This window comes from Bubalus kerabau, chromosome 2 (genome assembly GCF_029407905.1).
Source record: "Bubalus kerabau isolate K-KA32 ecotype Philippines breed swamp buffalo chromosome 2, PCC_UOA_SB_1v2, whole genome shotgun sequence".
Lineage (NCBI taxonomy): Eukaryota > Metazoa > Chordata > Mammalia > Artiodactyla > Bovidae > Bubalus > Bubalus kerabau.
In genome coordinates, this window is record NC_073625.1 from 88,574,875 (window position 1) to 88,586,963 (window position 12,089).

At 37.5% G+C, this 12,089-nt stretch overlaps 1 protein-coding gene across 2 annotated transcripts in view; it reads left to right on the forward strand.

The window, feature by feature from the left end:
* The window catches only part of CRYBG3 (crystallin beta-gamma domain containing 3), a 126,212-nt gene that overhangs the window by 76,685 nt on the left and 37,438 nt on the right, over positions 1-12,089 (forward strand). For both annotated transcript variants that reach the window (XM_055567876.1, XM_055567877.1), the window contains exons 13-15: positions 7,268-7,410; positions 7,511-7,637; positions 8,570-8,602. In XM_055567876.1, the coding sequence (XP_055423851.1) occupies positions 7,268-7,410; positions 7,511-7,637; positions 8,570-8,602 (303 nt within the window). The remainder of the gene's footprint in view (positions 1-7,267; positions 7,411-7,510; positions 7,638-8,569; positions 8,603-12,089) is intronic.

The following is a 12,089-nucleotide window of genomic DNA, read 5'->3' on the forward strand; positions in this document are numbered from 1 at the left end:
TAATCATTTTTGAACACCTGCTGTTAGATAGATTGTGTCAGGTGCTGGAGATATGATGGCTAGACACTGACTCCCTATGTGGTAGGGTTGATAGTACCTATGTAAATGTTTGATATTGTTTGACTGTGATTGGATTCAACACAAAGTATTCAGGATACCCAGAGAAAAATCAAATACTTCCCTTTTGAAGTAGACAGGAAAAGAGGGCAGCTGAGTTGAAATTTCAAGTTTGAGAGTTAGCTAAGTGAAATTTGGGAACAGGGTGAAGAAGAAAGATGGGTGTTTTAGCAAGAGGTTAACATTTTAAAAAGCAAGGATGGGAGCCAGTGTTGGGGATGAGCTCATGCAGGGGGCATCTGGCAGTGTCTGGAGACATTTTGGATTGTTATGACTTTGGGAGGGTGGGAGGTTGTCAGGCTACAGACGTCTAGTGGGTAGAGGCCAGGGAGGCTGTTCAATTCCTACAATTCACTGGACAGCCTCCACAGCAAGGAATCATCAGCCTAAAATATTACTGGTGCTGAAGTTGAGAAACCCTCATATAAGTGAAACTGATATGTTTTGGAAATGCAGTAAAATCAGGATATTAGAGCTCGGGAAGATGAATCCAGAGCCAGAAAATGAAGGGCCTTATATGCCATGTTGAGGCGTTCACAAGTTTTTCTTGACTTGACCAGAAGGAATGAATTTTAGGCCTAGTGAGTGTGATTAGATTAGCATTTTAGAAAGGTTTTTATTTTTTTGGTGAATGTATCAAGAACTAGCATGAGGTAAAGGAGGTCAGCCTGGAGGCAGGAGGTCTAGAATGTTTCAGGACTGGAAGACACAGGGAAGAGGAAATAGAAGGACGCTAGAAGTTCTGCAGGATATCAGGGCTTGCTTATCAGATGTTGCTCACTTCTCTGACCAGCTCTGGAGACTTCTTTAGTGTGTTCAGAGGGCCATGTTTTCTCATAGTTAAGAAGTTATACCACTGCAGTATATTTCCAAAATAATCTTTACCCATATAAACTCTAAACTATCTGGCATGGCCTCCAAAGCCACCTTTTGAAAGAATTGATGATGCAGTAAAGGGTGATCCTTGGATCCAGGTGGGCTCTGTGTGCTCTCTCCGCTAAGTTTCTATCTGTCAGGGTCACAAGCACCACTGTTGCAACGCCTCACTTGGTTGGGCAGCAGGAGCCAGAATGGGAGAGAAGAATCACAGGGAATAAGGGAGCTTTTTTTTTTGTCCACAGTGATCCTTGTTAGTAAAAAACTGAGTTGAAAAACCAGTTCTACCTAAAAGAAGTGTAGCAGAGCCAACTGAAGATTGGGTACTAAGTTGTCTGAGCAGTGGACAGGTAGCTTTTGAGGTATTTAGTACACAATACTAATGTACAAGGGCCGCGGGTTTTCTCTAGCCACTTCTTCCTTGAGCACTAAAAGGCACGCCAGACAAAACATGATAAAGCCTGCGTCTTTTTCTCTTTTTGTTCATGTTAACCACATGCATTGAGGAAGTTAAGCATCATGATTTAGAGCATCTCCCACCTAGTACTGAATGATTTTAAGAATTTCCCTCCTGATTTAAAAAAAAAAGTGGAGCCGAAGTTTGCTCCTAGAAATGTTCAGCAGAAAATGTGATGGTATCTTCCAAGGTGACTATGACTAAAACAGCTAAAACCCCAAGATTTCACTAGTTGAATCCTTCAAATAGTAGGAAATGTGGAAAGAAAAAAACACTATAGCTAAAAAGTCAGGAGATACTTGATATAGACAGTCTATGAGAATATACATTGGAAAAATTGCCAGAAATTGCCATGTTAAACTACTGCTGCAAATAGAAGTTTTGGGTATTTTTGAAAATGTTAACACATAGTTTTTAATAACACATAATTTCCTTCAAAGAAAATCTATTCTCTTTAAATTAGGTTAAAAAAATTAAGATTAGCTTGTAAAGATATTATCATCATCCTCATTATGATATTCCTAACATCTTCAGGTGCTTACTAATGGCTTTACATGCATACTTGTACTTAATCTTCACAAAAATGATGACATAGAGAGTTTTATGACTCCCATATTACAGATACAGAAACTGAGGATCTCAGAGCTTAGGTACTGTGCCCAGGTGCAGAGCTGTAGTTTGATGGGTGACTCTGTCTTACTGTAAAGCCCGTGTCATGTTTCCCATTTTCCTTGTCACAGAATGATTAGACTAAAAAGCACTTCAGGAGTGGAAATCTGGAATCTCATTCAGCCAATAGCTTATTAACATTTCATTTGTAGCTGTAAATATATAGTTACTCTGCAGACTAATAACATGTATAGTAAAGAATTATTTACATAAATTTAAAACAGTCTGAAAATTATGTTCACACAAATGTTTTCAGATAAAATATTTTCTTCAGACATAGCATGGAATTGGATAGAGATTCTCTTTTTAAAAACCACTTTATTGAAGCATGATTGACATGTAGAAAGCTGTACGTATTTATTGTATACAATTGAGGCATTTGGGAATAAGTATATACCCATAAGACTTATCAAGGCCCTGGACATACTTGTCTCCTCTCAGAGTTTCCTCATGTCCTCTTTATAATTATTAATTTTTTTGTGATAAGACACAACATAAAATCTACCCTCTTTGAAAATTTTAAGTATATGATACAGTTATTGTTAGACATAAGGTGAACAGCTTTTGGGGTTGTCATAGACAGTGGGATTAACAGGCAGAGCCGATGTGAGACAGATAGACTCTCAAAGGTCTCTAACCTGGGAAAGAGTAAAGCACTGCTTTTGAGATCTAAGTTGAAATAATATCAAATAAACAGATGAAAGGTAGAAAAGTTGCATAACATAATACAGTCTTCTAATGTCCTGGCTCTAGTATATGGAACACTCTGGATCTACAAAGGTCAGATCTTGGACATGTCCCTTAGGGATAATGTGGTCTGTGTCACGAAGTGCTTTGGAGAGGATGACCAGAAATGTGTTTCTAATTCCAAATGAGTCAGGCAGATATAGTGACTTGGAGTTGATTATCTTATAAAGAGAAAAGGACCAGGAGGAAGGAATATAGCAGTAATTTAGACTCCAGGGATTAAAGAAGGAATTTTTATTTTTGGCTCTCTCTATACATTTCTTGGTATGCTTATTTTCCCTCAGTTTCATACTCGCCTAGGTTTGGATTTGCTTTTGTTCTGATTTTTAGACTCGGGGCCTCTTTTCAGATCTGTAAAACCAGGTGGTATGCAGCAGACACCGTTGTGTCCCCTAAATTAATGGACACATCAGTTCTCCCCTGGTGTCTTGGTGTCTTCTTTTATGCTGCCCACCCGGGGGGTTGTCGTGCAGGAGTTCCAAAACCTGATGAGCTGAGGGATTTTATGGAATTTAAAAGTAATCAAATTATTGATCCTTAAGACTTATTTTTGGTCCTGAAGCAACTGCTCATTAGCTCATTCTAACAGTGGGGAGTACTGTGCCTGAGACTGCATTAGACTCTCCTGATTTTTGGTTCTGTTTAAGTGCTTTAAAATGGAGTGCAGATTTGAGGTTCCATCATTATTCATCTTTCTGGAGCAACAGAGCTCCACTTTAATCCATGTGACTTTGAAAGTTTTTTAATAAGTTGAAGTTATTTAATTGTGCTTATAGTTGGAATGATGGTAACCTGGTAACCTCACAGGACTTGGGTCCTATTACAGTCACCTCATGAACAAAGCAATTAGAAGGTTTGGTTTTTTGTTTTTGTGTTTTCTTGCGTATTTTATTTACTTTACTTTGGACATGTGACCCTGGAGATTTTGCCCCAGATGATTGGATTTGGCTTAGAGTTAGAGCTCCCCGCAGCAGGAACACCATATTAATGGCAGCTAGTCAACTGGATCAGATATTTTGTATTTGGTAGGTTTGAGTGTAACGAGCAGAAAGGGTCAAAGCCAGGAGACAGACAGACTCAGAAACATTTTTAGAAAAAGATGGAAGGCAGAAGCTACAAGGCAAAGAAAGCTATGAATAAACAAAAGGAGGAGGTTAAATGAGAAGAACAGTGTCTCTGTTAGGAGACCCCTGTGCCCTTGGCCACATCTCTGGGCATGGGAGCCAGAGCAGGAAGGACAGAGACTCCAGCCATGTGAGTATATTTATTTGTGAACCCGTGGACTGCCAGCACTTGTACTTGGCACCAGGTCCTGTGACAGTAAACCCCTCCTTCTCTGCTCAGCCCCAGGCTGCACTATGGCCCAATGGCCTGTGCCTCCAGCCTGCTTCCCAGCTCACCCTCCTCACGGCTGCCAGTCTCCCACAACCCATGCCATAGGATTCATCAAATCAGTGCTCAAGTAAACGTCACACCATAACACAAGTGGTTTCTCAATGAAAAGCACAATCATAGCACATGTTCCCATTTTACTCCAGTGTGATGCAGTGGCCCATAGAATACGTCAGCTTATCTCTGCTCCCCTATAACCCTAACAGGGAGTAGAGAACAGTGGTAGGGGCAGACAAGGTAAAAGCAGAGGTGGGTCATCGCAGAGTCACGAGAGTAGCGGGGGAGAGGTCTGTGTGTGAGAGCTGCTGAAGGCCTGCCCATCGTGGTTGGGCCTGACTTGGTTGGCAGCTGTTGATATCAGTTCCCGACTAGGACCCTGATGGCCACCTTCAGTTGTCATCACCACGCTGTATCCTTACAACCACCTGGAGCTAGGTATGTACTTTCAGGTTGTAAGAAACAGAGGCAAGTTCATGTTCCTTGGGTGACGGAAGTTTATTTTGTTAATATAAGCAAGTTTGTTAATATGGCACCCAGGCTGTAAAATTTCATTAGGGAGGCTTGTCCTGGGCAAGCAAATCTCTGTTGTTGTTTAGTCGCGAAGTTGTGTGCAAATCTTTGTGACCTCATAGACTGCAGCCCACCAGGCTCCTCTGTCCATGAGATTTCCCAGGCAAGAATACTGGAGTGGGTTGCGATTTCCTTCTCCAGGAGATCTTCCCAACCCAGGGATCAAGCCCATGTCTCCTGCATTGGCAGGTGGGTTCTCTACCACTGAGCCACCAGGGAACCCAAGAAATCTCTAATAGGATGTTCGAGCCTTGATTTAATGTATGTATATTCTAGGTTTATATTTGGAAAATTCCAGATCTATGTCTATAATGAGATACAGAAATATGAATATGTGTATATGTGTATGCTGCTGCTGCTGCTGCTGCTAAGTCGCTTCAGTTGTGTACGACTCTGTGCGACCCCATAGACGGCAGCCCACCAGGCTCCCCCGTCCCTGGGATTCTCAAGTACATGCATACATATATACACATATATATGTAAAATCAGGATTTAAAGAAGCTCAAAAAGATAAGTGCACGTGTTTGAAAAGTATTCTATTAATAAGATGAGGGATAGATAGTGGGAGTCATAAAGACTAAATTCACCTAGCTTCCACATTTTTAAGAAAGATGTAAAAGTAATGAAGGTGACAGGTGTTCTCGGGTTCCACATGTACTCTCAAGGAGGAATTGAAAACCCAAATATGGCTTAGAAAATATAATAAAAATTTCTGGTAAAAAGCCTTTATCTTTTTTCCTGAAGTTTCAAATGAAATTTGACCCAGCTGTGTCAGCAGTTTTTAAAATCCAGTTGACTTGTAAGTTGTAAGTGCAAGAGAATTATTTTTTCAAATGTATTTTCTTTCTCCTCGTAGATGCTTTGTTTTTATTGGATACTGTTTTGCTTGTTCATGTAAAATGAATGTTTGTCCTGGAAATCTTAGATTGTAATAATAATAATCATAATGAGAAATTTGATAGTGTTTGAGATGTACAGAAGCTGATAACATTTTTCTGTAGGTCTAAAACTTTAGCTACAAACAATGAAATAATAGGCAGAAATAAAGAGTTTTTATTTTTTTAATGCATTCTGTATTTTCCAGTTAAAAATACACCTATTTGAAATTTTGAAAAAATATAGGGTAAAATTTTTCAACTTCTGGACCCAAAGGTAACCACTCTTGGTTTTTCTTTTTTTTCTTCTATCCTTTTTTAAATGAAAAGTTGAGGGTTTTGTGAGAACTTATAATCTTACCAAGCTTTTAAGTTTTAGTTTTTGTCCTACTCTTTTATCCTTACATTTATATCTGACAATGATTAAGAGTTTAGAATAGACAAACAGATTTACACTCAAATTCAAGTCTCTGCCCCTCAATAGCTGTGATATATCAGGGAATTGACTCAATTTTGTCAGCTGTAAAATAGAAGTGATAGTAAAATAATCACATCAGAAATAAGGCATGTAAAGCTCTTGGCAGAAGTGAGTATGTGATATATTTTTAACTGTTAACTTGTTAAAAACTCTCCTTAATTGTATTTATTCCATCAAGCAGTGGATGCTTAAAGGTTTGTGTTTGTAAATCTTTTGGACATTTATACTATTCACAGCTTTTCACTATGATAAATAATTCATCTTTGCATATAAATTAACTGTCATTTAGTTTTAGGAAACAAGAAAAAAGGAATATCACACTCAAAGAATAAACAATTTCAGTTTTTTAAATATATGTATAAATTGTTTTCTAAAATAGCTGCAGAATGTATATTTCCACCAGGGACATTCCCTGATAAAACTGGGCTTTTAGATATTTCTTGACTTAAAAAGTGAAACTGTATCTGTTTTAATTTGAATTTCTTTATTCTTGTAGTGAAGTTAGACATTTGTTTGTTTTTAACATTAATCTTTTTTGTGAATAATGTTTATTTTGTGAATTACGTGTCAAGTTGGGTATTATAATTTTTCTGTTATTTTTAAGTATTCTGTCTGACTACATGGAGATGTTGTCCTCTGATTTTAATTTTTATAAAACTTTTTTTTTTCAAGCAAATTTCATTTATTCTGTTATATTTAAGCTCATAAAATCCTCTCCCACGATACCCACAGTACATTGTATGTTTACTTTGTTTCAGGTGGCTTTTGCTCTTTAGGCACAAGTTAGACTTGAGTTTCCTTTATAATTACTGTTATATATGATAGTCTGTAAGTCCCAGCAATTTACTGACTGTGAACTAACTTCTAGTTTCATAAAATTGTATTTCCCTGCCTAAAGTAAATTCAGACTTATGTTTTCTTTAAACTGTTTAGGAGTAATGCTATTAAAATTGTTTTCAGTGCCATTTAAAATTCTTCCTGAAGTTGTGTGAAAATTATCCCCAAAGCATGTGAAAATTGCTAAGATACAGCAAGCCATAAAACAAAATGCCTGTGTTCCCTAAACTTTCCTCTTCTTCTTTTTAGAATTTCATAGAATCTTCAATCACACTGTTTGAATCTGATCTGGAAAGTGGGAAGTTTATTGACATTACAAATCAGGAAATTTCTGACTTAGAAGAAATTGGCTTTGGCAGTGAAACAAGGTCCATTCATGTTAAAAGTGGCGTGTAAGTTGACTCATAGGAATCATGAGCTTCTTTGGTGTTTAAATTGTTGGTTGCTCAATTCTGTGTCACCTCTGTTCTTTTTCTTTTTTATCCTACTTAGATGGGTTGCCTACCAGCAGAAGTTCTTCTGTGGAGAACAGTACATTTTAGAGAAAGGGAAATACAAGTGCTTTTTTGACTGGGGAGGATCAAATAATACAATCATGTCAATACGACCCATCCAGTTGGTGAGTTAAATATGAACATAGCCAGTGGCATGTAATGGCATACAGTTGAATGTGTAGGACGGGCTTTAAAAAAGTGGGACTGTTGGAATATGTTGTTAGGTATCTATAGAGAAAATGAAACAGCATATGAATTTCTGTAGACTCCATAGAGAGCTAGTAGGTAGTATTAGCACCTCCATGATTAGGAACTCTTGTCATTTGATCAGTTCATTCATCCAGTAGCGTGTATTTAGTGCCTTTGACATGTCAGACAGGACTGATCACTGGAGATAAAAGATGAATAAGCCTGCCCGGATGGATCTCTGTGTCTCTTAGAGGAGACAGACAATTATTATGCACTATTACTTACAGTATGACTAGTGAGAAAATGAAGTGTGTAGGCAGGTGTAAGCAGTGCTGAGGGACTGGGGAATGGGAGCATGGGGAGCCCAGGGCTCTGGGGACCATGGCCAGACTTCAAGAAGAGATGCATTGAGTGATGTCTAAGAGGATAAAAGCAATCTTTCCAGAAAAGGAAGTGGAGCAGAAAAGGCAGTTCAAAAAGAAGGAATAATCTCCACATGTGCAAAGTTACAAAGTTATGAAAGAGTGTGGCCAGTGTGGATAATAACAAGCACTGCAGAACAGTAAGGGTACCCATGAGATAGTGATGGGAAAGAAGTGTGGGAAGTTCAGGGTCTGTCTGTCTAATGGACACTGGGGCACATTTTTCTTTTAGCTCAAAATGAATATTACTCAAAATGAATTAGTGATAAATATTAAGGTTATTATAAACTAATTTAGTAGATTATTTGAGGGTCCTTACCAGTTCAAATAATCTAGTAAATTGGTCAGATCATATACTTTGTTTTCCAAAGGATATTTTCAGCACTTTCAAAGACAACTAAGAATATATGATTATAATTCTTAAAATGTTTTTATATATGTTTCAGGAACCACTTGGGATAAATGAGCCTCCACATTTGGTATGTTTTAAAATATTCTTATAATTGTTAAAAATTGCTTACTAAATACGTATGCCCTTTCTCTCAAGTCTGTCTCTTTCCCTCAGATAACTTTCGTGTGTCTGCATGGCAGTGCAGTTCATATTGTACTAGGAGCCTGTGGGCGCCAGCGTGCTCATCCTTGTTACTGATCACACTGGCCTGGGTTTGTCACGGTCCTTTGTTTTCTCCTACTAGAGCTTCAGCACTGACCACTTTGGGTTCATCTCAGACCTCTGCCGCTCTTTCTTTCCTGTTGCCCATCCATTCTTCAACATCACATTCTTAATCAGCATAGTATGTTATGCTGTCCTGTGGAGGAGCAAACTTACTATGGAGAGATGGCATGCTTATTATATAAATGTATTTCTAAACCCTAAGGCACAAATTTCTTAAAAGCACTGGTAAAACTGCAACCCTGCTTCTTTATTTCTAGTATGTTAATGGTTTGAAGGATTGGGTAATACTCTGGAGCCTAATATTTGTTTATTATCCATTGAGAGCTAGAAATTGTATTTACTTACTGCTTCTAATAACTCTGTGAGGTCAGGATTTATCTCATTTATTCATGAGAAAAAACAAGATTTAGAATTCAAGTGAGCATCATTTCACACAGCTCAAGGTCACAAAAGAGGCACTTTTTGTATCTAATTCCAAGACTTTACATCAAAGAAAAACATATCTTGGTACAAGCAGTACAACCATATAAGAAAGTGGGTAAAATACAGTGCTTCCTCTGTCTCATTTAAAATAACAAATTTGGAAAATTTTCTTCAAAAAGCCAAAAAGAATGATTGGTTCTAAGTATTTGACATTTGCTAGTTTTACATAATGTTGAATCTTTTTCTCTGTGTACATTTTGCACATTCCTGTCAGTGTTTATATATCTCAAATCAGCTTAGTTTAAACCATGTTTCTCTTCACAATGTTTTCAGGTTTTATTATTTTCTGATTAGCTCAGGCCCCTTGGGAACATTTCCTGTCTGAATATAACTCAGTTTCTGGAGACACTTCCTGCCAGATCTTTATTTTGAATCTTAGAAAACTCCAACCATGGACTTTCAAAGCACTTTTTTTTCCACATGAATCAATATAACATGAGTAGATAAAAGAGATAAAACTGGGATAATTCCAAGCTGCACATTCTCAAAGTTTTAAGTGCAGATAAAAAAATCACATTCGTTTAAGCTCTGTTTCTCCCCTTCCTCCTCCATTCCCTTTTTTTTTTTTTTTTTAATGAACTTCCTTGTTTGGGACAGATTGCTCAGAGGATTTTCTTTATAGTATTTCCAGTCCAACTTGAAGAAAAAGGAAGCAGCCGCAAACACCCAGTGAAATTGGCCCTGTTTATTTTCTGAATATGGTTCAACCACTGCCTTGTGAAATAAAGGTCCTAACAAGTGTATGACAGCTGGACATTTGGTAACAAGCAGACAAAGCCGCCTTATTTACCCAGTATCAAAGCTCTTATTATTTCCATTGGACCAGATCTTCAGAAAGTTTAGCTTGTTTTCAGTTACCCAAATGAAAACAAGCAGATCTTGGCTGATAGTCTGGTTCCTTTCATTAACGATAAAGTTATTTTCTCCTTCACAAGTAGTTGTGATAGTCAGGTTGACAGTGGTAGAGGCTGTGTTTATATGGGATAGTTATTTTTCTCTGTCTGAGGAATAAGAAGGAAGTTACATCTCCAGTTCAAATAACAGAGGGAATTCTTAACATGCTGGTGATTTGAAAGTAAACCTCAAGTCACCTGAGAAGCAAAAAGCCAAAAAGTACGCGTGTAGAGATTTACGCTAGTAAAAATACCATTGTCGATGTGGAAGCATAGGATGATGATATATGTCTTATTTGAGACACAGAATACCTCCTTTTATTGAGAAGATTGTTTTTTACCTGTGACTGAAGGTCGATTCACCAGGTCTGATTGCCAGCTTGCAATATATGATACAAGAACAGGATCATTATAGAGTTCTTCATAAGTAGCAAATGGCATTTTATTTTTATTTTTCCCAGACCAAACAAAAATAGAATGTGAATTATGTTCATGATGTCCTCGTCTCTCTCTTTTCACAAGTCCTGAATATCTGCACTCTCACTAGATTAACTCATATAAAAGTGAGTTTTGTTTCCAGTGAGACTGTATTCCAGGCCTCCATTCTCTAGAAATTCTGTTTTCTCCCCTATGACCCAACTAAGGACCTTTCTTTCCTGGGATCTTTTTCAAGTCCATTTGCAGTATAGTTATATATTTGAATTTCTTTAAATATTGAGCCTCCGTTCCATTTTATACGTGATTCTAGCTCAGAAAAAGCAACTTGAGTATTTTCTTGTATTGGATAATTCAGCCAGATTGAATTCTCAAGAGATCACAGGCCCTTAACAGTGGTGGTTACTGTCACCATGTATGGAATATAAGAAAACAACAATTCTAGTCAAGTCAAATATTAGTAAGATTCAAGAGCAGTATAGGAAAACATTGGGGGCAGGGGAGTACTAAGACCAGATAGTTTTATTTATTCAAATGCTAAAATAATTTCTCTGAGAATACTCTGTCTTGTCTAAATAAGATGTTCTGCAGTCCATGGTGTCACAGAGAGTCAGACATGACTAGTGACTGAAGAACAACAATAAGAACAACATGACCAGATCCTTTTTATTGACTCCAGAGGCCAGAAATACTCAGGAAGTAGTACTTATCTAAGTAAAGAAAGCTCCTCTGAGTAAACAGGGAAGTAAAATCACTATAGAATATGCAGTTGATATGAGAAGTACATAGCGCTGCAATATGAGACAATGTGATGTAATGGAAGAGTGGAAACAAAGACTTTTTCTCTGTTTACTGTCCAGTACGTTTACTTGCAGGAAGTCCACAGGGCTGCAGAACATCTCATTTAGATAGGATAGAGTGTTCTCAGTTGAATTATTTTAGCATTGGAATAAATAAAACTACATTCAAAAATTATTCTGATATTATGAAATAAATTAACAAAGCACAACTTCCTTTGTTCAGTAATTAAGTTCTTGAGGTTTTAGTTTGTCATACTGAAGAACTATTACATTTGTTTATGTGTATTACAAATGAAAAATACATAGTAAAAGAAAAAGGATTTCTACAAAATTTTCATCATAAAGGGGTGATAATATCTGCTTCAAAGCGTAGTTCTAAAGAAGACACCAGACAGTATATGTGAAAAGGCACTTGGAAACCACTGCTACACTGCTGCTTTTTTCCTCCGTACACTTGCATTTGGGGCTGGTAGGCACGGAATCCTGCTTACGTGGCACGGAAGGATGGGTGTAATTAGAAACAACTCATTTCTTGTTCATCTGACTATTCATCTGTGTTCTATGCCACATATCTGAGTTGTTTTGTATATTTATTCTCCATTAACCCAAAAAGGAAACCAAAATAGTGACTCATCCATCTAGCTCTTTACAGGACTTATTTTTCACCAGGACACTGCCA